This window comes from Pseudomyrmex gracilis, unplaced genomic scaffold (genome assembly GCF_002006095.1).
Source record: "Pseudomyrmex gracilis isolate BER0280 unplaced genomic scaffold, ASM200609v1 scaffold_444, whole genome shotgun sequence".
Taxonomy (NCBI): domain Eukaryota; kingdom Metazoa; phylum Arthropoda; class Insecta; order Hymenoptera; family Formicidae; genus Pseudomyrmex; species Pseudomyrmex gracilis.
Window position 1 is genome coordinate 62893 of NW_018021028.1, and position 23334 is coordinate 86226.

Consider the following 23334-nt stretch of genomic DNA (forward strand, 5'->3'; position numbering starts at 1 on the left):
TGATTGAACCGTGCCGGCTCCGAGGTGGCACCCGAAACAGCCCCCCCGCGACCGCGTTGACCGCTGATGCGCCTGCGTCTCGGTGCCGGCGCCACTGTAGATAGGTAGGTAGGGTAGGTAGAGAGCACGCAGAGTGTGTATCCCGGGAACATTTCTTTCATTTTTTTTCCTTCTTCTCCTCTTTTTTTTTATCCGGATTACTCGAATCTGTCCAATTACGGTCTGCGGGGTTGATTGCCACTTTACCGTTTGATCGACCGACACGAAGAAGGGAAACCGTAGCCGCGCCGTACAGAGAACCGGCTTCATTCGGATGCGGATACACCGTTACTACCGGTAACGAGCGAGGCGATCATAAAATAGGCTTCCGGTCGATAAACGCTGCTCACCAATTCGCCTATCTTTCGGCGATCGGTTAAGTAATGAAATCACACACACACATACACACACAGTATATATATCATGTAGTTCATATACAAACGTTTTTCTTAAAATAAAGTTCTTTATTTTACTTATAATAATATGTTAAGACATTTTTTTATAACTATATAGACAAAGTAGCAATTTAATGAACGTGTAGTTTAAAAAAACTTTTAGTGTATTTGATTTTAAACACAGTCAACAAAAACAAATCAACGGTAAACAAATTAATGATATAACGAAGAAAACGTTTTTGGAGTTTATTTCTTCATCGACAAACACACAAATTATTCCTACGTCACAAAGAAGAAACGGACACTGAAAAATATATCCCTCATATCGCGCGTCGGTCTCTCGGAGACAAGTCCCGATAAAGCACACACGTTATCTTTGTCCGAATCGATTGAAACGACACAGTGTAGAAAATTCAAATCTCACGAAATCTATTCCAGTTGGAATATATTAATGCACTTTTGGCAACTTAATTGGAAACTGCTACCCTATTCCTCTCGTATCAATCAGAATTCGTATTTGTATACGGGAACGCGCGTTACATTCGCCAAATAACAATCCGTTCGAATTTTATGTAAACTCATCCGAAACATATGCACGTGTCCCAGAAATGCCGCGGATGAACGAAAATAAATTCATCGCGCAAAGTGTTTCGCGTGGATTTATCTTTGGCAAGCACATTTTTTTTGTAACTTAAATTTTCTCTTTAAAGTAAACTTTCAAAAATCAATAAAAATCCACGTGTATTGCCAACGTTTACTCAACATAGTTGATATTAGTTTTATTTAATGTCATTTTTATGTACATATATAAATCATTGTGAAGTTTGTGAGGTTTTAATCGAGTTCAACCCCATCAAATTTGGCATTTAAAAAATCAACTTTGATGATGCACTTTTTCAAAATGAGGAGTAAAATGTCTTGTGTAGATTTATTTATTCGAAAAATATAATTGTTTATGCTACAATGTATATAAAGTATAATTTCTATATATTAGAATATATTTTCAAACACATATATGTGATTTGTTTATTTTTAATATTCTGTCTATTTTCAGTTTTATGTTCCGTTTTTAATTGGAATGTACGGGGTTTAATAAGAATAGATATACATATATATATATGCTTTGAAGAATATATATATATATTGTGATAAAATCTAATTGCATATTTAAAGAACAATGGCAATGCACTAAAAGTTTGATAATTATCATATATATTTCGTGACAGAATTTAATTGCATGTTTAAAGAACAATGGCAATGCACTGGAAGTTTGATAAGTTATCAAATTATCGGACAACTAATGCAAATACCGAACGTATTCATGGAAATAAAGGCTTTGTTTTTCCATAATCTGTCAAAAGTGATTTCAATTTCTCGCGCTGTCGTAGTTCTTTACGTACCAATCAACGGTCTCTTTGATAGCTCGTTCAAAGGTTGTAAATTGAAAATCGGGTAAATACTTCCGTAACTTCGCGTTACTCGCCGTTTTCTTGTATTGACCATCTGCCGCTGACGTGTCGTATACCACTTTACCCTTAAAACCAAACGCCCGTACTAGAGACTCAGCCACCTGAGCTATTGATATCTCCTGTGCCTCGTCCACTGAGAACAAATTTGTTTTTCTCATCATAGACTTAGTGTTGATTTGATCATGCGGTTATAAATATAAATACCTGATAATATAATAGGCTCCACAGAATCATATTCTCGCAATACCCAAATGATCAGTGCTGCTAAATCCATGCTATAGATAAACTGTCTTAAGGGCTTACCAGACCCCAACACAGTGAACACTTTATTTTCCGTGTTTCCTAATAAAAACAACATTAATAATCAGTGTTTTAGATGTAATATCAAGTATAAATTCTGTACATACCATCTTTGCACAAGTCGTACAGTCTTCGCATCAGACCAGGTATAACGTGACTCGCACTCGGATGAAAATTGTCATACGGACCAAACACATTGCACGGGATTATGCTAGTATATAATCTACCATGCTGGTCGTAGTAGCCTCGGTTTGCGATATCTATAAGTCGCTTGGCGTAACTGTAACCATAATTCGAAGGATGTGGCGGCCCGTTGTGAACCTAAGATGTGCATAATACTTGTTTCACATATGTACTTATTGTACCAACAATAAATGTTCTTTATACACAATATACATACCATTGTTTCATCAATTGGATAAGTTGTTTTATCAGGAAATATACAAGTAGAAAGACAAGACACAACTTTTGTCACATTATGCTCATGAGCAGTTTGAAGAACATTGTCATTCATATGTATATTATTTCGCTGCAAAGACAATTGATTCAATATTAAACTAATGACCAAACTTTGCACATATAAATGAAAACAATTATAAATTATGTAAGCTACAAAAAGAGAGTACACAGCTGATTCTTTAAAGATACTCACCAGAAAGTCTAGATTATGTGACATATTGTGGAAAAGTCCACCAACCATAGCAGCTAAGTGAATAACATGCGTTGGTTTGTGCTGCTCAAATAATCTACGAGTACTCTCCTTATCGCTGTAAGTCAGTACTTCAATGAAGTAAATACAATTTACATTTAACTAACGATCATTAATTCATTTAACTCACCACAAATCCGCATCTTTAGATCCAACAAATATCCACCTCTCATTTTCTCTCTTGTCATGCTCGATGACACTTTGAATGCCTCTGCCAACGAGGCCTGAACCACCAGTTACAAGTATGATTTTCATCATATCAAATGCAAGTCTCGACAAATTTAATTAATTAATATGCATGTGTACGTAAATATTTATCACAGCAAATATCTAACATCACGTGGTTCTGAGGTTACGAAAGGAATGGTGGAGTTTACATTTAGCTAAAATTTTGACACTTAATTACTCGCTTTGTAGAACAGAGCAATGCTTTTATATCGACCAAATTATTTTAGACTAAAACAAATAGCAAACTTTAGTCAAATTTTTATTTTGCATGTAAACTCTTTCAATAGTTCCCAGTGTTTTGATTTTTTGTGTTATCTTAAAAAGAAACAGAGATATGTGACTGATAAAAAATACTTACACGTATCTATATTTAACATGTATACGTACTTATATCCACTTACACATGTGTATTCAAACAAAGAATTTTATATTGGTGATTATCACATCATTATATTGTTTTTTATCTATAAATATCTTTACATTTGACATTGTTTTTGATTCAGTGTTTTCTGCATCCCAGGTCGATTTTCCGTGGTTGTTTTAGGGTTAGTTATCGACTGAGAGAGCAGACAAACGGAACTTCTTCGTACCTGCAGAGATCTGTCCCATTAATCGCGCGGACTGATATGTATAGATTTGTCAAGAAAAAACTCACTGCGCCATAACAACAACAACAACAACAACGCGAACTCGTATATGTATTTAATATTCTACAATAATGAAAACATATCACAAAAATGTGACATAGTATTTTCAGATGTTAGGTGTAAAATATGCAATTTATTCCTTTGATGGACTAATTATATGTTTATGCCTCGGTTATGTAATGCCATTGGGCAACAATACTGCAACGCGGGTAAGATTCACACTTAAAATATGTAATTTAAACAAGGGAATTATTTCTGACGTAGATGTTTGCAAACTGAACGACAAAATTTAGATAATATATCTTTGTAACACGTTGTGTGTTTTACTTTTTTATTATAATTTACAGTAATGCGTGAGTCGTAAATATTTTTCAGACAAGAAAACTATCATTTGACGTAAAAGGTAAATCACCTGTTCAAAGTAGCGTTCCGGACAAACGTCAATTTTTAACTATAGCAGCTGCCTTACCAATTTTGCCAGGTGCACCAGTACCTCCTAAGCTATCTAAGCGTTCTTACAATTCACTTAGGTAATTGCTTGTGTAGGACAAAGTAGAGCAAGAAAACTATCTCATTGAATTAATATAATTGTCTCTGCACATCAAAGTATTCTTGCACTCAAATCAGTTGTTATTGATAGTTCTGCTGGAACCCAGTTTGACACTGAACATGCAGAAGTTGAAAGATGCAATGTGGTCACGTTGCAAAGAACAGGAGAAACAAGAACAATTGTGGCATCAAGAACTCCTGCCGAAAGAGAAAAGAACCCTGACAGAATATGTCTCGATAGGCGAGGTCTGACAACGTTCCCGAATGTGATTGGGGAACCAAAATTGCGATTACTGTCCCTTCAGCATAATCTTCTGACAAAGATAGAGAGTTCTAATTTCTCTCAATTCACGAAGCTTGTGTTTCTCGATTTATATGATAATCAAATAGAAAAAATATGTGATCTTCACTTTTTGGAAAATTTAAGAGTGCTTTTAATAGGAAAGAACAGAATAAGAAGGATTGAGGGTTTAAAACAACTTTCCAAATTAGAAGTCTTGGACTTTCATGGCAATCAAATTCAACAAATTACCGGTTTAGAAGATTTAACATCATTGAAAGTGCTGAACTTAGCGGGAAATAATATTAAGAGTATAGGTTGCAATGATTTTCAAGGTCTGACGTCGTTAAAAGAACTGAATCTGCGTCGAAATAAACTGAAAAAATTGTTAGGATTTGGTGAGACGCCACAATTGCAAAAATTATATTTGAGTAACAATGACATTCATAGGCAAGTATTTTAAAGAATTTGTATTATAATTGATTAACACACAGAGCAAACGCTGTTATAGTTCAGTAATATGTAGATGCAAATGTTTGTATTTTTTGCCACACTTTTAATTAGTTTTATAAAGTAGTTCCAAAACACATTAATATATCATTTTAATGCATAATGTTGAGTTTTTTTCTTAGTATTTTATACATTTTTACGTTCTTTTGCACATAAAAATTTCAAAGCTTTAATCAGGAATGTCATCTTTGGAAACACATCTAATTAGTTTCTTAAACTTAATATATTCTTAGACCTACATCTGTCATGCGCACTCACACACATACACAGAGAGCTACTTTTAAACTTTAAAAAAAAAAATTAGTGATTCTTCAATTAGGTCAATTAAGGTCTTTCAGTAATTTTGATGTTGCAGAATTGAGGATATGAGTAGCCTCGCAAAGGCTTTACAAATTAAAGAAATAACGATAGATGGTAACCCAGTGACCTTAAATACAGATTATATCTCTTTTCTCGTGTCTTATTTGCCAAATCTGCAACTGTTATCAACGATGCAAATTAGCGGACAATTTCGGAGAACAGCAATGGCTTGGAGATTCTCCAAGGAACAAACCAATTCGGCGTTTCTCGATCTCAGCGCACAGGTTTGCATGAACGTACGTAGAGAAGAAGTGATATCAAACGCTAAAACCAATTGGGAACTTCTCAGATCTAGAACAAAACTTACCGCCGACAGTGCGAATAAAGCGATGGGTAAAGATTCAGGCAACAATATTAACGTACTGCACGCACAAAGTATATCGAGCAAATTCAATACTATAAACTCAAAGAGTCTGGACAAGGCTAAAACGAAAGGCTTCGGCAGCTTAACGTCGATAAATGAAAATGTGGAAGCAAAAAAAATACACATAAAAAAGAGAAGCAGTTCCAGCGACAATTTGTTCAAATTAGATGACGCTAAATCATTTCCTCTGGAGTTCAAACTCCCGCCTATCTTGGGTTCGATAGTAGACAGTCTAACGAGTGGTAAATTAGAGGATAGATCATTCAAAGATAGCAAAGAAAAAATGTTGAGTGACAATGAAAATACATCCGATAGCGATTTAGACAGCTCGGAGAGTCATGAGAGTTTGAAGAGTGGTTTGAGATATCACTTGTTCACCGCCAACGGTTCGTCTGTGGATTACGACAAATCTGCCACCTATAAGAAACTGTCTCTAATAAATCACACTTCATTCGCTATGGAAAATAATCACGAAAATCATAACAACGAAAAACATTTACACGCTAAAACAGCTGTCACAAGCGAAAAGTCTTTGAAATACTCTGATGCGATAAGCGAAAATGAAAGTTTTTTGAGCAACAAAGTGGTCGAAGAAACTAGCGGTATGGATAGTTGCAGTAAGTCGTTGTTGAGTGATCTTAGCACTTCGTCGATTTCTAAGAACGTGGTTTGCGAAAAGTCTCACGACAAGGATAGAATCAAAAGTGCTCAGCCAAAGAAAGTGGTGTATTACAAGAGCAACAGAGCCGCGACCGCCAGAGCGAAATTTCGAGCACTGGCTTTGCCAAGTCCGCCACCTCAACAGGCACCACCTAGAGAAAGGGAACAGGGTAGGCTAATGTTTCTAAATATTTGTCAAATAGACACATTTCCGTGAGTATGTTTTTGAGAGTTAAATAATGTGACGTTTCTATTTAGGCGGGGATTATTTGATAGAAATTGTCGGTCGATGTCTGAACATTTACGGCCAAGGCGCATTGCGCTTCATAGATAGAACTTGGGACACCTCGAAAGCTCAAGACGTTAATGTCGTGAAATTTAATTACGTGCAATTTAACGATGTGGCGAAAGTTTTAAGTAAACTAAAAACTAGATTTTCTCACGCGGAACATTTTGTATTTAAAGAAACTAACATTAGTCTTCTCGGCCAGCTGAATGCTTTAGCCGAAGTACAGGGATTGACAAGCATACAAATAGACGGAGGGAATCCTGTTGTGTCCAAGGATTGGAAGACGTACGCCATATTCCGACTAGCTCATTGGGGACTCACGGTTATTAACGGCAAGGAGGTACTTTACATATTTCGCGTTAGCCCTCAAAAAAAAAAAACAAGGCAAATTAAAATGCATTACGTCACGTGATGTCACATGAGTGCAAAAACAAATCTTTCTAGATCACAGCCGAAGAGATCGAACTTGCGAATCAGGAATATGCCGGTCTTATAGACATAGTAATATGTTCACTGCCAGACTCCCTGTTGCAACCTCTGTTGCAAAGACTTCATTTGGAAAAGGTGCAGAAACAAAGCGGGGAGCAAATTACTGCCAAACAGTTTCTGTTCAATTGCGATCCCGCGCTTCGAAGCGTCGTCGCGAAGGAAGCGTTACAGTGGAGAAAGGGAAGCGTGACACAGGTATTTTAAGGGGAGAGAAAATATTTAAAAAAATCGAGTATTTTTATTTTTATAACAAGATTATTATATTTTACGCTATATTTCTTATTTGGAGTTTACACAAGTCAGGGGATGCTTTGTATAAATGGCAATATAAACGCGCTCTTTTTCTCGGGGGCAAAAGTTTTTCTGACTACAGAATATTTTTCGCAATTTGTTTGTAGGAAGATCTTATCTGGCGGCACAAGGGGAAAGTACACTTGCTAAATTTGATTAATCTCACTGTAAATGCCATACACAAGTTACAAATTTTAGAGAAGCAATGGCCGTGCGTTCTTCACGACGTTATTTATAGTACCCTGTCCGATTTTTCGGAAATGGACGCGTACATGAAACGTTGCAGCTTAACACTCGAAGGCAATAAACAATGATCGTGCCTCAAATGAAATTTTTATCGTGACACTTGCGTAAGGCAGCACGATCTTCGACTTGCTCGAATTAAGTAGAAGTGTGTAACGCATGTTATTATCCCATGACGTTGTCGTCATTTTCACGTTTTACTGAGGATATACAATTTGTACGTACACCGACCAAGAATCAAATTTTACATTGTTTTGTTCCATGAATGTATATTGAATATATATATATATATATATATATATATATGTGTTTGCTATAGAGTTGATAGTTGTGTAATAAATTCTATATATAAACATTGTTAAGAGTGTTTGTTTAATATATAGAGACGTAAATGATGCGTGTGTATAAACTGAATATGTTAGTATTAAAGTAAGATCTTCGATTGAAACAATGATGTGTCGTCGTTTCGTCCCCACGCAAGATCTTGCTTTAAACATTGGCCGCGTTCAGCAGAACTCAGCGCTTAGTAAGCGCTTTACGCTTATTGCTTGTCATTGGAATATACTTTCATATTTCCAGCGGATTTACAAGAAGAGACCAATCACAGACAATAAGCGTAAAGCGCTTACTAAGCGCTGAGTTCTGCTGAACGCGGCCATTGATTTGGGACTCACAGGGGAGGCGGCGTTTTCAAATTTCAAATGTATCAAAAACAAAATGACACTAAACAAAATGAAACTACACTACACATATGCGATTCTAAACAAATCGGTATATCTGTAAATAGTTTTATTTGTTCCGCGTAAAAGTTTGTTGACTGAATATCATGATTAAGAGGATATTGGAATATTACCTATTTCGTGCCAATAATAGATTCTACGCTAAACGATATCGGCGTTTTCTTTTCTAAGCAGGATTTATTATTCGAAGTGGGACAGTCCTGCAGAGCTCCCGTAGAAATGAAATTGTCCAGTTCTCTGCTCGCTATGTACGATTGCGTTACTTGATTGAACCACGGTATTGTCGGATAGACAGAATGAAGGGACTGCACTTTTAGCGCGGGATCAGCTTCCTGCTTTTGATTGCATCCGAAAGAAGATAGAGCCAACAGACGCGGATGCGGCGACACTGAAAAGGTAAAGACAATTTTAAGTATAAGATTTTTGACACACGCATTTATCATTTTTCTTTCGTGTTGTTAAGATATTGAAAGAAAATAATAAATATAAAAACTTGTGAAAATCTAAATCATATTTACTAAAATTATATCACACACTTGCTGCGTACAATTAAAAGTGTTTTAATTGACAAAACCAAGTGTATACTTTGAGGTATTAATATCCAAACCGTACACGCGAGAGAGTAGAATAAACTCACATGTGTCACATGGTAGATTATGCATGGCGTTCAATCCGTAGAAATCTTGCGTCACGCTGATGCTAGTCTGCGTGAAATGTAAATGATGTCTCTGAAAGTTCTTGTTTCTTCTGCCGCAGACCGTGTCCGGTTCGTCGTATTTTGTTTTAACACAATAAGGATTCGCGATATTTGTCGATACTTTGTTCGGTAATGACAGAAGATTGTCGCCTTGCGCTTGCTGCTGTCTGCGTAGTGCTACCTGCGCTGCCATCACACGCTGTCTCTCGACGACCAGCAGGCAGCAAGGACACCGGCAATCCTTCCAGGCGCAGGATCTTTTGTGTCCCTTCAAGCCGGTAATCACACCGTGATTTCGACATCTCGCGCACTTCGGACTTCTCAAACGTTGCTCTATGCTCGAGTTCAAGCGATTCGGCGCGCCGCCACCACCGGTTTTCATCCTGATTCTTATATCGTCTCGAGAGACATGTATCTGATAGCTGGATTGGATATGTCACTCGGCTGGATATCTTCAAATTTGTTTCAGCGAGTCATTGCGAAGAACATTTTTCTCTTCAGAGAGTTTTCTCAATTGTGCGGCGGATATTAAACGCACAGATCCTTCCGTGAAGAGTGCGCGATCACATGTAGCGCCAAGTCTCTCCCCAACATATCTAGAAGATTGCGCAAAAAATCCACTTGTTAGATTCGAAAACTCGTTGCTTTCTCAAGTTAATTACTCTTGAAACATTTTCTGACAATTATCTCTTTATTTTAGAGTTTGTTCCTCGTTATCCATATTGTCTATATCGTTTCCGATTTTCAAGCAACGCGGTAAGTTTCGGGTCACACATCGGTCACATCTCACTTCTTTGTGCGAGCGAAAATGTTTGTTTTACAAAACATTTTCTCTTCTCGCGCGTATATATTTTTTGTACGTATATTTTGTATCTTTCCTCTTCAAAATACGAATCTCTCTTCTCGTTAAATGTTTGAAACTTGATTACAGATGCAATTTATTCGGATTTGTTTCGTTCGGATTAATTGCACTCGATATACACGTCTTCGGGTCTTCACAGATGCGTAGACTGAGCTTTTGGCGACGTGTTCCGCTGTGTAACCGTGTGGAAGAGATATACACTTATAAAAATATTTCTTGGCTACCGCGCGCGAGGGAGGTGTCTCGTGTGTGTGTCTCATCTCCTCCTACCGATTCAAAATTATATTTTTAGAGAACCGAGAGTGCTCTCATTGGCTCGCAGACCGAATTGACTCCGCCGCTTTCGTCGGCTTCGAACCAATGAATCACCACGACGTTTCGACTCTTCGTCTTCTTGGTATGAATAGCTTGCGCGAAAAAAAATCTCTCATTTACGGGCCTTAGCTTATTTACACTCAGAATACAAAAGAAAACTTCACTTTGCCGGTTAACTTCGCCTCAATTCCGACACGCGCGCATGTTTCGAATTTCAATTTCAATTTAAATGCAAACTCTTTAAATTGAAATCTTCATCGATCCTAAGTGTCGATAACAAGTCAAACTAATCAGTCATAACGAGTCAACTCGATTCTTTCTCCTATTTTCTCACATAATAAAATAATTGTTACGCACGCGCGAGTTTTTTCGTGTCCATATGTAGAGATGATACAAATTGTTTGTTCAATCCTTTCTCTTCCCGTTCGAGAAAGAAGAAGCCGCGCACAGCCGACTGAAACCGATGCGGGATGTTATTTCAGAAATAACATTAAGTACGCGGGATGTTAACCAGGTGGTTATCGAAAAGACGACCCCGTGCCACTCATACATTAGAAAAACATACTCGAAACTAATATTAACTGTGTGTTGGCAACATATCCGAGAGGATCGTATTAACGAGCTCTTAGAGTAAGATCACAGAAAGAATGCCATATGGTTGCAGCTGCCGGCGCGCAACGTTGTTAGTACAACGAGATTGTCTGTCTTCTATTTTTGCGGTGCACAACACGCGACGCGTGTTTAACAAGAGGAAAAGACGCGGGAGATTGCATCGCCGTATTGACCGAATGTAAATGACGAATTGTTATTTCAAAAAATGTCTGGTTAACGCAAGCCAAACGTTAATCGTCTTTCTCTCTCTCTCTCTATCTCGACAGTTTTTTATATCAATTTTTCCTCCCGGTGAAAATATACGAGAGATCATTTCTATCTAACTGAGACAAGACACTTAAACATCGTCGTTCGCGGTATAAAAAATCTCTCCTATGTAACGCGGTTTTTGTTCGAATTTTTTTCTCGTTTCTCCTACCAGTTAGACAAGTTTAAATTTATATATGTCAGTGGGCACACGCGCGTACCGTGAGACACGTACCGAGGAATTCATTTTAATGAGCGTGGAATGAAGGGATGTCATCTCCCGGACGTCTTTTCCTTTTTTTTCCCTCCGTTCCTTGTGCTCGTGAGAGTGTTGTCAAGAGAGACGGGCAAATATGTTGACAGGTCATTCAACATCCTTCGCGCCTCTCGGGCTTCGATAGAGAGAGACCGGGTAGAGGAAGCACATCCCGAGACGATGTCACACTTTCAGATATTCGTGATCGACGCAATTGTCTATCTACATTTGTGAACGAGCTGTGATTTCTGTAATTTCCGCGAGGTTTTGATTCGCGACACACACGTGAGACGATGAGACGATCGTCATTTGTTTCCACACGCAGTTGCTACGTGCGATTTCGAATAAGAAATAGCGCAAATAGTTAACAGCCCAAATTGTCGAATTGTGTTGTCGCACAATGCAACATTGCACGGCCAATTTTGCTTGGTATCTCGGAAAGTTCATCGTCATATCTGCCGGGATGTTAGTTCTTTACGTCGGTTTCCTGAGAGAAAGGTGAGGCATTTCTCTCTTCCGAGAGAGGCAAATCGAAATGAGAGATAATATAATCAGAAGTAATTTGCCCTCGTTCGCGGAGCAGTGAGAAGATTTGCGTGTGCCACGCCAGAATAAGAGAATTGCTGAGGCAGGAGTTCGAAAAGTAAGTCACGAGACGACTAATCGCGTACGTATTATGTGCGATATCAATTTAACGAAAACATGCTGCAAATACGAGCACGTTCGAGAAGCGCAGAAATCACGAATAAAGATTGCGTACGGTCGGTTATATACCGCAATAACAAAGATGATACGTTAAATTCATTATTCCCATGCAAAGAGAGCACTAATTCCCTTACGTACATTAGAGAGCAGCGGTTTAGATGCAAATGCGCGAAAGGGTAAGTTTTGCCAAAACCTCTCAGTGTGTTTACGATAATTTTTGTAATTCGTATTCAATATGTAAATATTTATAAGCAATTTTTGAATTTTTTTACACTCGTTATATGTGTTGAAAAAATTTTTTCTTAAATTAATATAATTTTTCCGAATGCAATTACCATCAAAACTAATAACGTTATTACGTCTACTATTTAATGCCCGTATACAGAATGCGAAATAAATATTATCCGTGCGGATGCGACAAGCCGATACACTTGTGAGTTTTTATTATTTATCTGCTATTGTGAATGAGAATTAATCGAATACAGATTACGATGTTTTTCTTTCACAAGCTTTTTTATCGTATTAAACTTGCTAATGTAGCATTACTTCGTCGTTTAAATGTCAAAATTAATGTTCGCTTATACATAGGCTGCAAGACGACATGGCGATTGCGAATGAACACATCGTACGTGCTTGCGCGGGAAGTCGTTGTTGCGCCAGAAGAAATTCTTACTGAAAGATACCATGGTTTTTTTTCCCATTATATGAACAAATATATTAAATATTTATATTAATTACGTATAAACGACACACAGACGTGTGTGATTAAGTTATAGAAAACAAACTTATTTGTCATTTTAATTCAAAAATTTTGATGCGTAAGTGTTGAATCGTAAATTGTTCATTTTCAAAAGTACGTGTTACGTGCATACGTGTACGCGCGCGCGCGCATAAAAGAAATATTAATGTCAGTCGAGAATAGATTGAAGCGTATGAGCTGTCGACCCATATATCTCACGCATATTATTGTGCATAATAATAATATGTAATCTGGCGATAGACAGCAGTTATGAATGTACACGTATAATTGGCAACTATAAGCGAGTTACACACACACACACACTCTTTCTCTCTTTCTCTCTCTCTCTCTCTCTAGGAAACTTCTATGAATAAATTCGACATACAAGAGTGACATGCCTGGACGCACGTTTCGAAAATCTGAAACTCGATTAATACGCGTCCCATCTGTAGGTGAAGAGTCTATAAGTAGATACTGTGCGCGGACAAGAGAGATACAGAAACAGAGAAAAAGAAAGAGAGAGAGAGAGAGAGAAAGAGAGAAAGAGGACGTCAGTCATATTCCCATATTATTTATATTGACCTGAAAGACGAGACTTCTACTACATTCTGCTAAAGAGGTGACCATTTCGACTGATACGTGTGTGTAATACTTCGGTGATACACACTACACACAGCGCACGTGTTGCCGATTGTACGAAATCGGAAGTTTTGACTTAACGTTATAATTATTAAGTAAAAAAATAAAATCACTCGGAAACAGAAAACGTATTCGCACATGTGTTGTTGATCCGATAATTAAATCATCAAATATTACTTAGTTTTTTTTTGGAAGTCTCGTGAGTTTCCAAGTTTTTGACGTATTCGTCTCAGAAAATTGCGATCCTTACGCGTTAATCTCGGTGAGATCTCTCTGAATGGCAGGCTTTGTAAGGAAGGACGTCGCAGCTGCGTCTCTCGCTTCTCATATTTTGCGCGCATTCCAATGAAATAAAACGAGAGAGAGAGAGAGAGAGAGAGAAGTCGGCAGGGGTGGCGACTCAAGTCAAGAGGAAATATTTCGAAATGGGAAGATGTTAAATGAGCGAACTGTCCGACTGTCACTCTGCTTATAGTACTTAGTTTCTCGGTTTCGCTTCACGAAAATGTGAGTTAAAATGTGCGATTCCGTGAAAATACTGTCATAAATTTTAGTCGAAAATATCTATATATATATATATATATATAATATATACACACATGTGTGTTTAACATTTTTATTTCACGTATTTCGCGAAATTGATATATTTGTCTTATACAGTTGCTTTGGTATTACATTTATTTCTTTTTTTTTTTTATAGTTCCTGTTCAAATCCAAACGCGTCTAACAAATCAAATAGTCCGTAATTTCGCACAATTGGCCGTTACGGAAACATTGCTCGATCCAATAGCACGTAACAATTTTCGCGGATGTTTGCGCGTTTGTTTGAAAAGTTGTCGCGCGACGTTTGTTATTCGTGCCGTCGATTTCGTCGTCCACGAACACGTGCGTAACGGTATCGTCAAATTCGTCCTTAACTCTACCCGACATGAAACGAAATTTGTACTTCGCATAGCACATCGGATCGTCAAAAAATCCAATTACGTCTCTGAACAGCGAATAAGGCGACGCATTTCCATCGAACAATTCTTCGTCCAATTTCTTTTTATCCTCGACTGTACCGCACGCAAGCTGAAAATGCGAAGTTAAGATTCTAGTATATGTGAAGCTGAAAGAAAATGGTGAGAATAAACGTTTTTTTTTAATTACCGATTCCGCAATTTTATCGAATGAACGTTTCAAGCTCTCTTCGTTCGCGTCAACGATGAAACTATCGTGGTACTCGTCATAAGTGCGCTCAAGTCGCTGGCTCGTGGTGTTTCGACTGCACAACAATTCCCACGGTAAGAAATCAACTGGCGAGGTGTAGTCAGACTGATTGGTGACGCGATCAAACCAATCTAGGGATACGACGTCGTATTTTCCACTATTAATCACGTCTCTTCCTCGCATCTGAAAGAGCAAATTTTCTCTCCGATGAAATGCACGATTAACACAATCGTTACGCTTCTTACAACGCGTATTCTTACCGTTTTGCTATTTCCCACTATTACGCAGAAGGTGGTGTTCCGAATTGGATTCTGAACGATCTTCGCGCTGTGCTGCCGCAACGTTTCTTCCACTTGTTCCTTCGTCAGTTCGTCGGTGCCGTTTATCACGCAGATCTCTTTCCCGTCTAATAATCGCGTGAGCGGTGTTATTCGTTTTGTACGTTCGAACGACGTTGCATTTCGATTGGTCGATTTTCTCAACTTTGAGATCGGCATTTCGTCGACATCGTCCGAGGTCGGCATTTCGTCGATATCGTCCGAGATTACTTTTCGCTTGGTCAACTTCTGGATCACACCTTTGTTCTGTAATTGATAATTTAACTCCTAATTGCACGTTAAATACAAGCGTGTGTCGTATATGATAAATAACAATGTTGTTTGTTTTATCGTGTAGCTTTCGCGTGCACGTACTTTGACCAACGACAAGAGTTCCGAAAGTGTGCACGAATTGTACCACGGCTTGTCATCCCTGATTCTCGTAACTCTGGGAAATCGCAAGGAATATCCGGTTGGATATTCGCTGCTGCGCACCATCTCGGTCGCGAGTATTGTGAAGATTATCGAGTGTTCCGGACGAATCCACAAATCCGGCTGACACTTCTGCAAGAAGCGCATCAGCGTGCGAGAGAGAGAAAGCGAAAAAACGCACACATTTTTTTCATACACAAAGGATATACGCATCTAATACAACAATCGCACCTTAGGACCCGTGATGTTTTCGGGACGTTCCTTGACCCAATGCGGTTCAAACTTCGTTTCGAGATCGCGCAACGTTTCGTTTGCAATTCCATTGCTCACCGATACGACGCATAGAAATTGCGTCGTATCCGTCGTCGGATTTTCTTTGTGACTCTTGGCAACGCCCATCATAAAACTCTTAATTCTTCCCATATATTTGCCATCCCCGTAATAACCGCCGAGTACAATCAGATCCAAATCCTGTACCAGATTCTTGGAATACTGTAAAAAATATCCCAATCGCTCGGTTTTCTCTCGAAAATCGAGCGAAAATCGACAGAAAATCGCCTAAACTCTTAGAGTTTTAACGTATTCGTATACAATGTTCTGCTTTATGTAAACATCTTTTCCAATATTTACACCTATGTATTTTATACCTCTGCTTTTATCTTATAACCGCCGCCACCATCCCGAACATTTGGCTTATACTTCATATTACATTTCTTTACAACGAGTCCTTCCTCATCGTTATCGAGACACTTCTCGAACTCCTTTACCAATTCCTCTCTACGAAAGAAATTCACAAACACACACTTGTTTTATTATATGAAAATAAACGTAAATTTGAAAAATCAATTTCTCAAAAAAAAAAAAAATTCTTCAATTTGTGAAATTGAAGATTTATGACATTTATATTTCTTCACCTGTTCGAAATTAAAGCGGACCGACATATGATCAAAGAGCCTTTTTCTTCGGTGAACACGTCGTTCAGCAATTTCAATCTACTCTGATAAGGTACGTCGTCAAGTAAAACATTGTTGTGCTGAATAATATCGAAAACGACGAAGCACGGTTGATGATGACTCTTTTCCGACAGCTTTTTCACGTCGAAGTTCATACCCTTGCTACCGAATTTTTGTTTTTCCTTGTGCCAGCCCATTATTTCCCCATCCAATATAAAAGAATGACAATTCGGATTTAACTGTCGTGCAAACACACCGGTCAAGAAACCTATAAATATCGGAAGTAGTTTTGCAATATTTTAAACAATACAATAAACGAGTATTCAATATAAATCATTAAATCGAAAGTAATTCGAAAGTTGAATATATATGTCGTCACTCCCTACGTATAATTACATAAGTGTCACATACGGGATTTTCAGTTTATTGCATAGTGACACTTACGGCCGATTTCTTCATACCTTTCGATAACTATCCTCTGGATAAATTCCTCTGAGAACCAATTTTGGGAGATATCTTCTAGATAAAGTTATCGAAAACTTATCTAGAAGTGAAAAAATTGGCTGTTAGAAAGTCATGTTCTTTCTGGTCACCAAATATTAAAAAAAAATATTCATAAGTAAGGTAAAAATTTAAAACCGAAAGATCTCTTAACTAGAGAAACTATATGAAGCTTTAAACTTTTAAATTGCTCTCCTCTAAAATTTGCGTTTTGGAGTTACGGGATTATACGTAGGGAGTGACGATGTGTACTGCGCGCGCTTGCATTTCTATAAATTTAATAGTCTCCAATTTTGATCAAGCTGTGCGAGAGAAATCAAGTACCCGAAGATCCAGTCTCCCCGTAACCGGGATTTTTCGTGATATCGTGTCCCATCCGCGTGAAGTATTTGTACCTTCCGTCCTTCATATGGAGCTGCAGTCTCTCGCCGTCGTATTTAATTTGCACGTAATACGAATTACTCTCGTTCTTAAATAGCTTGTCGCTGTCCTCGATGCTACATCTCTCCAGGAGCATCGGTGCGAAATGCGAAAATACTTGTATGTTGCATTCTACTTTCGCTCTCGAATCGTGGAATTGATCGCAAATCTTGCGCAAATCCTTCGTCACGAGAAACGCTTCGTTCGCGTCCTGATGATAAGCTTGAAAAAAGAAAAAAAAAGAGAGATCGATTAATATGGCAATTGTATTTTTTTCGCGGGTAGGGTAAAAGACCCAATTACATCTGTCCAATTACTGTCACCCTAAGCTATTTTATTTAAAATATTAAATAAATCCTAAAAAGTTATGCGTGAAAACAATCTAACATAGAATTTTAAGTGCAATTAAGATAACAAAAAATCCAGCACTCAACATTCGTGTCTCATTTCTTTCATTTTAGGGGGTGACAGTAATAGCTCTCGCATCGTTCTTTTTTAATTATTAAATTTATAAATGAAAATAGAGATTTTGAGAGGCGGTATTATTTTGTTCCTTATATTAGAGACATCGAATAATACCAGATAAGAAGAAAAACACATGTTTTTGATAAATAAGTAGTAAAAACAATTCACTAACGCCAGAGTTTATTATTCAGGTGACAGTAATTGGGTCTTTTTTTTACCCTATGTTTGGGAAAGAACTGTATACGAACTCTCCAATATCCTTTGTGTTTTGATACCGAGTCGCAAGTTTTTGAGAACAATTCGCGTTATCCATTTCATTTCGAGCCCCGTGATCTGTCGGAAGAGTTCTCGAAAGGTTTCCACTTTTTCCTGCATCTTTGCATTGGATATGGTATCGAGGAACACGTTCACCCGTTCGATCGTGAAACCGGTGCTCGTTCGCGGTAAACGTTTTGCGAGTAACCGATAAGCTCGGTCAGCGAAGTCATTCTCGGTAGTTTTAACCGAAGTAGGTTCTCTAAAATATTGAATTCACATATCTTTGGCGGAGAGATTTCATGTATACATTGCACACACATTTTCAAACATATACTGTACGTACGTTTATACGCGCGAGTTAAATATCGTTATCTTCCACAAAATATTTTGTTTAAAAAAAAGTGACTTAGACAAACGATTTATCAATTATTTATCGTCGCGCATTTGCAATACTGACCGATAATTCATAAGGGTTTTGTAATTATCGCTGGTTTTTGGAAAGCCGAATATATTGGCGTAGATTTTTGCCAGCGAATATTGTTTCAAATTGTGCGGTCCGCGTTCTCGTTCGTAGCTAGGTAGTATCAATCTTACGATTGAATACAACGACACGTTCTAAAATTGAATCCAACAAAGTGAAACACACACAAAAAATATATTATATGTACAAGCACGTGTCATAAAAATTACATACCGCTTCGGGACATTCTGTTTTCAGTTTGTTGCTGATATTTCGGCAGTTGTCAAAGTACGTTTGCAAAAATTGCGTTTTCTTACGAGACTCACGTGATTTCGTAATGTTTTCCAAAACGTCGCACAATTGTTTGAATTCGAGCTTGGCTTCCAAACTAGTGGCCATCTCTCACCTTTAAAGAAAAATCTCTAAATCAGTCGAGCGACTAAATTGGTCTTTCTAAATTGCTTGATTACGTCTTTTATTAACATTCTTTATCAGTCATATCACATTGTTATCAACCCGCTATCAGACTGAATGAACATGATATCAATAAAAGATAATCACGAAACGTTTTCCGAAAAAAAATGTAATTAATTATTAATTATATTACCTTGATCTCTGAGTTTTTAATCGGAGATGTTTAAAGTCAAATTTGAATTTCTTCAACGTGATCAAAATAAGACAAGGTCAAAAGTAAGAACAAACATGTATCGTAGAAAAATTAAATTTATTCATATGTGTGTAAACAAAAATAACAACAGTACAAATAATATGCAGTAAATAATACAGTATATAACACACTAAATAAAGAATTAGGGAATTTTATTGATACTCCTCAGAGTTACAATATTTCTTTACATTCCTCATCCACATCTTTCACAACCAAATTCAAGCTGATTGGAAGGCCCGATTCGGTTTGCTTTTCAAGCGATAAACTCGACTTAAAAGAGACCGGCCCGGGAAAAATCCGGTAGTGCGGATTTGAAACTCGGGGTCTCCCGCTCGCACTCAAACCGCACTAGGTCGGTATTATAATACACCAAATAACATACTAAATAAAAACGTTCTTTCTGCGACACGTTGTTAATTTAAATTGTAATATAATTTTCGAGATACGTTCTAGCTAGAAGATGATTGTCAGATTGCAAATAGATGAGATGCAAATTGAAAGCCGCTTCCTTTCTCAGGTCCAAAAGATTTGCGTGCTGTTTGACTAGATCGCTAGGTTCTTCGTCCAATACCAATTTGTAGAAATTTATCGCAGATGGCAATAAACCCAACTGATGGAATGCCCGCGCTATATTGTAATTTGCTTCTTGTTCGCCCTCTTTGCCACGTAATTCTGCGTATTTTTTTAAAAACGCGAACGCTAAATCAAACAAAAATTATGAAATATATATTGTATAATTTGTTTTCGCACACTGTATTGTATCATGTTAGAATTTTTAATCGTTAATGTATAGATAATTATTCAAAATAGCCTCTTGTTTTGTTGATTTTAAAATGTTTCAATATTTTATGTACGAAATTATTTATAATCTATAATTTTTATACTTCTACTTATGTAATTCGTATATTTATAGTTACATACCTTGAATTACAAGTGGAGTTTTCTTAGACGCTATTCTTTGACACGCCATTTGCATTTGTGTAACGCCAATTAACAATGCCAAAAGTGCACTGGGTGCTACTTTGAACAAAGAAACGTAGCTATTTAAAGCGTATTTGTACGTCCCCGATACAAGACAGTTGTTCGCATGCATAATATGCAAGTAAGAAAATATATCGTCTCTTCCAAGTAAACGCATTATAAATCTGTTATGCCTCAGATCTTCCGCCCTTTGGATGATGATATTTAATAAATTCCACACATTCGGTCGGTGACAGACACGTACGAATTCTCGCACGATGTTGTAGCCGTAGAACGAGTCCTGGTTGTGAATGCAAGAGAGCAAACATAAAAAAAGTATGTGAGAATTTCTCTTCTTAAACCTCTTCGATGTCAGAGCGGTGAAAGACAGTCTTTGGAGGAAACCGTACTTTTTCAATTGAAATGCTAGCTTGCACATCTGTAAAAACAGTAGGAATTCTTTCTTTTCGCTTGGCTTTTCATTGGCGATAAATGTCGGAGCGTTTTCGTCGTCCAACTTTTCGCCGAAATTAAGACGACGAAGTTGCAAACTCTCGAGTCGTTGACGCACTCCCGCCGCGCGTGCCAATGAATTCAGTTCGATCTTCCTTCTTATCTTGACACAATGTCTTGAAAAAAGTAACATTCCCGACGAAAAATATTCTTCGTATCTTCCGACTTTAAAAAGCAACAAGGTTCTCTGATAAACGACATCGGGATCTAATTCGTCGCATTCTGGATTCTGATAGAGAACCTCTATCGCATTGTTGTAAAGTTGTTTCTCTTTATAAAGCTTGGCGAGAGCCAATCTTGCGTCTAAATGCTGTGGCGACAACGTCCGGACAACTTTGTAAGAGTTTATGGCCTTGTCTATATCATTGCAACCGACCCAGCATTCCGCATGTCTCAGCCAAACTGCGGCCAGACTAAACTTCGGACTTTTGAGTAACGGATCCAACAAAACCAATGCACGGTGATACTCTTTCTTACCCATAAACGTCTCCGCAATATCCAAAAAGAGATCTCCGGATATTTCTGGATTCTCGAGCATATGAAATTTCGAGACAAGTTCGTCCGCTATGCGAATGTAATTCAGTTCAATGAGAGTTATGATACACTTTGCTTTCAAATCGACAGCCACATTGTCTGGAATATTGCAAGATTCTATTTCCTCAATATTTTGATTTGTCTCATTGTCGACTGTGTTTTCCTGCTTTTTATTATCCTTATATTGTACCTCAATGTCTGTATATTTGATCAATATACTCAAGCATCTCTGAAATTGCTTCAATACTATTAACAATTCGGTCATAATATTAACCTCTTCCAATGTGATAACATGGGAACACTTGTCGAAGACAAACTCCATCACTTCCAACGCCATTTCAGTATTGTCTTCCTGTATATAATGTTTGATCAACACTTTCGCATATTTCTTTATGTATTCGCTATCGTCAGTTTCTAATTGATGAATCAACTTCGTATACGCTCGTATGTAAGCTTTCTTATCACCATTCAGTTCTTGAAGTTCCGCTCGCGTCTCGTATAAATGTATATCCTTTGGATTGGATTGAATTGCTTTTGAGTAACAAGTTATCGCTTGCTTTATATTACCGGTTTCTAGAGATTGATTAGCTAATCTTATCCACTGATCGGCATTTTTCGGACTAAGATGCGCAGCTATCAGCGCAAATTGCAATGATTTTTCCGGCTGATCATTTTCGTAAATCATAGCTAGTGTCTGAAAAGGTTCCGGAGCGCTTGGTACTTCTCTAAAAACAAACAATTGACAAATTGCTAAGGAATTATCATACAACTTTTTTGTAGAAACATTTACATGTATTTTATATCAGCCTGTGATATTTAAAAAACTCGCCTTATGATTTCCATACATATTCGCTCCGCATTATTTGTCTCCCCTTTTGCAAATCTTAAATTTGCTTCTCCCATTAATCCTTGCAAAACTGTCGGTAGAGTGCGTCTTTTTCTTTTTTGTCGTACCTGTTGCACATTGCTTGTTTTCTGTGACTTTAGATCAGCAATTGTTTGTACAGTTTCACATTCTGTTTTTATATCACTTCTAGAAACATTACTGAACATTAGTTGGGAGAATCTTAATGAAACATATATCTCTATTGTTTTTATTTTTTATCATCATACCTGATATTATCATTTTCTGTTATATCCAAGTCTATATCTTGATCCATTCTGGACGAATATTCACTAAATGTTAATTCTCCGTTTAAAAATTGCTTTGTCAATTGATGTTCTTCATCCGCAGTTAACAATACATCTTGATCCTCCATATCCTTAACATCTTTAGAATTACATATTGGAGTCAATTCATACTTGGGAATAAGTTCTTTTACTTCCTGTATTTGTAATGTTTTAACTTCAACAAATTCATCCATATCCACATCCAATGATTTAATAGCATTTTCATCCAATTCTTCTATTATCATTGATGGTATATTGCTATTATCACTGTTAAGCAAACTATTATCCACGGTTGAGTGCTCAAGTTCCACTTTCATGTCTTTGTAAACCTTATCCATTTTGTTGACATCTACTTTATTTGCATTGAATCCCACTTGTTTGATTTTCACTCTTTACTGATTTACACTATGTAAATAGTACGATATGTACAATTATAAACATTTACTATTAAGAGACCACATAATAGAGAAGTTATTTATGTTATTATTAATGTTTATCAGTTTATTAGGACTATTTAGCATATACAGGGTGTCTGATAATGACCGTCTAACCGCTCGTAGGTAGGTAGAAGGGATTATTCTGAGTCGAAAAGTCCTGAACCATTTTTTTCTACTACATATGATAAAGGAGTAATTATTGAATAAAGTAAGCCAATCAGCGCCGATCTTTAGCCGAACGCACGTCAGTGAGCCGCGCAGAGCGCTCACGCACATCAGGCGCGCGGCTCACTGACGTGCGTTCGGCTAAAGGTCGGCGCTGATTGGCTTACTTTATTCAATAATTACTCCTTTATCATATGTAATAGAAAAAAATGGTTCAGGACTTTTCGACTCAGAATAATC

At 37.4% G+C, this 23334-nt stretch overlaps 6 protein-coding genes across 16 annotated transcripts; 2 read left to right on the forward strand and 4 right to left on the reverse strand.

Annotated features, from left to right (window-relative positions):
• Window positions 1–490: 490 nt before the first annotated feature.
• On the reverse strand, window positions 491–3697 carry LOC109860662 (probable GDP-L-fucose synthase). Of its 6 annotated transcripts, none has more exons than XM_020439921.1 (7): window positions 3499–3697; window positions 3043–3136; window positions 2856–2970; window positions 2604–2732; window positions 2311–2524; window positions 2108–2245; window positions 491–2036 (listed from the first exon to the last, which is right to left on the reverse strand). In XM_020439921.1, the coding sequence occupies exons 1-7, from the start codon at window positions 3515–3517 to the stop codon at window positions 1801–1803; spliced, it is 945 nt and encodes a 314-aa protein (XP_020295510.1). In that variant the 5' UTR covers window positions 3518–3697; the 3' UTR covers window positions 491–1800. The 6 variants fall into 6 exon arrangements, with proteins under 6 accessions (XP_020295510.1, XP_020295511.1, XP_020295507.1 ...); XM_020439922.1 differs by having other exon boundaries at window positions 3542–3696; XM_020439918.1 differs by having other exon boundaries at window positions 494–2036; window positions 3043–3455; window positions 3542–3695.
• A 133-nt stretch (window positions 3698–3830) lies between these two features.
• On the forward strand, window positions 3831–8335 carry LOC109860660 (leucine-rich repeat-containing protein 49-like). 2 transcript variants are annotated; one of them, XM_020439912.1, is made up of 7 exons: window positions 3831–3996; window positions 4163–4317; window positions 4428–5066; window positions 5482–6680; window positions 6769–7139; window positions 7244–7483; window positions 7687–8335. In XM_020439912.1, the coding sequence occupies exons 1-7, from the start codon at window positions 3898–3900 to the stop codon at window positions 7891–7893; spliced, it is 2910 nt and encodes a 969-aa protein (XP_020295501.1). In that variant the 5' UTR covers window positions 3831–3897; the 3' UTR covers window positions 7894–8335. The 2 variants fall into 2 exon arrangements, with proteins under 2 accessions (XP_020295501.1, XP_020295502.1); XM_020439913.1 differs by lacking the exon at window positions 7687–8335 and having other exon boundaries at window positions 6769–6927; window positions 7002–7139; window positions 7244–7334.
• A 90-nt stretch (window positions 8336–8425) lies between these two features.
• On the reverse strand, window positions 8426–11617 carry LOC109860663. 4 transcript variants are annotated; one of them, XM_020439926.1, is made up of 3 exons: window positions 11530–11617; window positions 9200–10293; window positions 8426–8950 (listed from the first exon to the last, which is right to left on the reverse strand). In XM_020439926.1, exons 2-3 carry the CDS (start codon window positions 9639–9641, stop codon window positions 8676–8678), a joined length of 717 nt encoding a protein of 238 aa, XP_020295515.1. In that variant the 5' UTR covers window positions 9642–10293; window positions 11530–11617; the 3' UTR covers window positions 8426–8675. The 4 variants fall into 4 exon arrangements, with proteins under 4 accessions (XP_020295515.1, XP_020295512.1, XP_020295513.1 ...); XM_020439923.1 differs by having other exon boundaries at window positions 9200–10890; window positions 11530–11596; XM_020439924.1 differs by lacking the exon at window positions 11530–11617 and adding an exon at window positions 10794–11520 and having other exon boundaries at window positions 9200–10387.
• A 329-nt stretch (window positions 11618–11946) lies between these two features.
• On the forward strand, window positions 11947–13760 carry LOC109860664. 2 transcript variants are annotated; one of them, XM_020439927.1, is made up of 5 exons: window positions 11947–12048; window positions 12134–12193; window positions 12399–12431; window positions 12641–12688; window positions 12844–13760. In XM_020439927.1, the coding sequence occupies exons 1-5, from the start codon at window positions 11951–11953 to the stop codon at window positions 12929–12931; spliced, it is 327 nt and encodes a 108-aa protein (XP_020295516.1). In that variant the 5' UTR covers window positions 11947–11950; the 3' UTR covers window positions 12932–13760. The 2 variants fall into 2 exon arrangements, with proteins under 2 accessions (XP_020295516.1, XP_020295517.1); XM_020439928.1 differs by lacking the exon at window positions 12399–12431.
• A 475-nt stretch (window positions 13761–14235) lies between these two features.
• On the reverse strand, window positions 14236–19166 carry LOC109860661 (DNA ligase 4). The gene is made up of 11 exons (XM_020439914.1): window positions 18883–19166; window positions 18646–18803; window positions 18179–18447; window positions 17370–17687; window positions 16506–16812; window positions 16239–16368; window positions 15823–16083; window positions 15535–15723; window positions 15103–15426; window positions 14783–15025; window positions 14236–14704 (listed from the first exon to the last, which is right to left on the reverse strand). The coding sequence occupies exons 1-11, from the start codon at window positions 19045–19047 to the stop codon at window positions 14357–14359; spliced, it is 2712 nt and encodes a 903-aa protein (XP_020295503.1). The 5' UTR covers window positions 19048–19166; the 3' UTR covers window positions 14236–14356.
• A 156-nt stretch (window positions 19167–19322) lies between these two features.
• LOC109860659 (general transcription factor 3C polypeptide 3) lies at window positions 19323–23031 on the reverse strand. Its single transcript, XM_020439911.1, has 4 exons — window positions 22436–23031; window positions 22152–22355; window positions 20237–22047; window positions 19323–20014 (listed from the first exon to the last, which is right to left on the reverse strand). The coding sequence occupies exons 1-4, from the start codon at window positions 22828–22830 to the stop codon at window positions 19734–19736; spliced, it is 2691 nt and encodes an 896-aa protein (XP_020295500.1). The 5' UTR covers window positions 22831–23031; the 3' UTR covers window positions 19323–19733.
• Window positions 23032–23334: the final 303 nt, after the last annotated feature.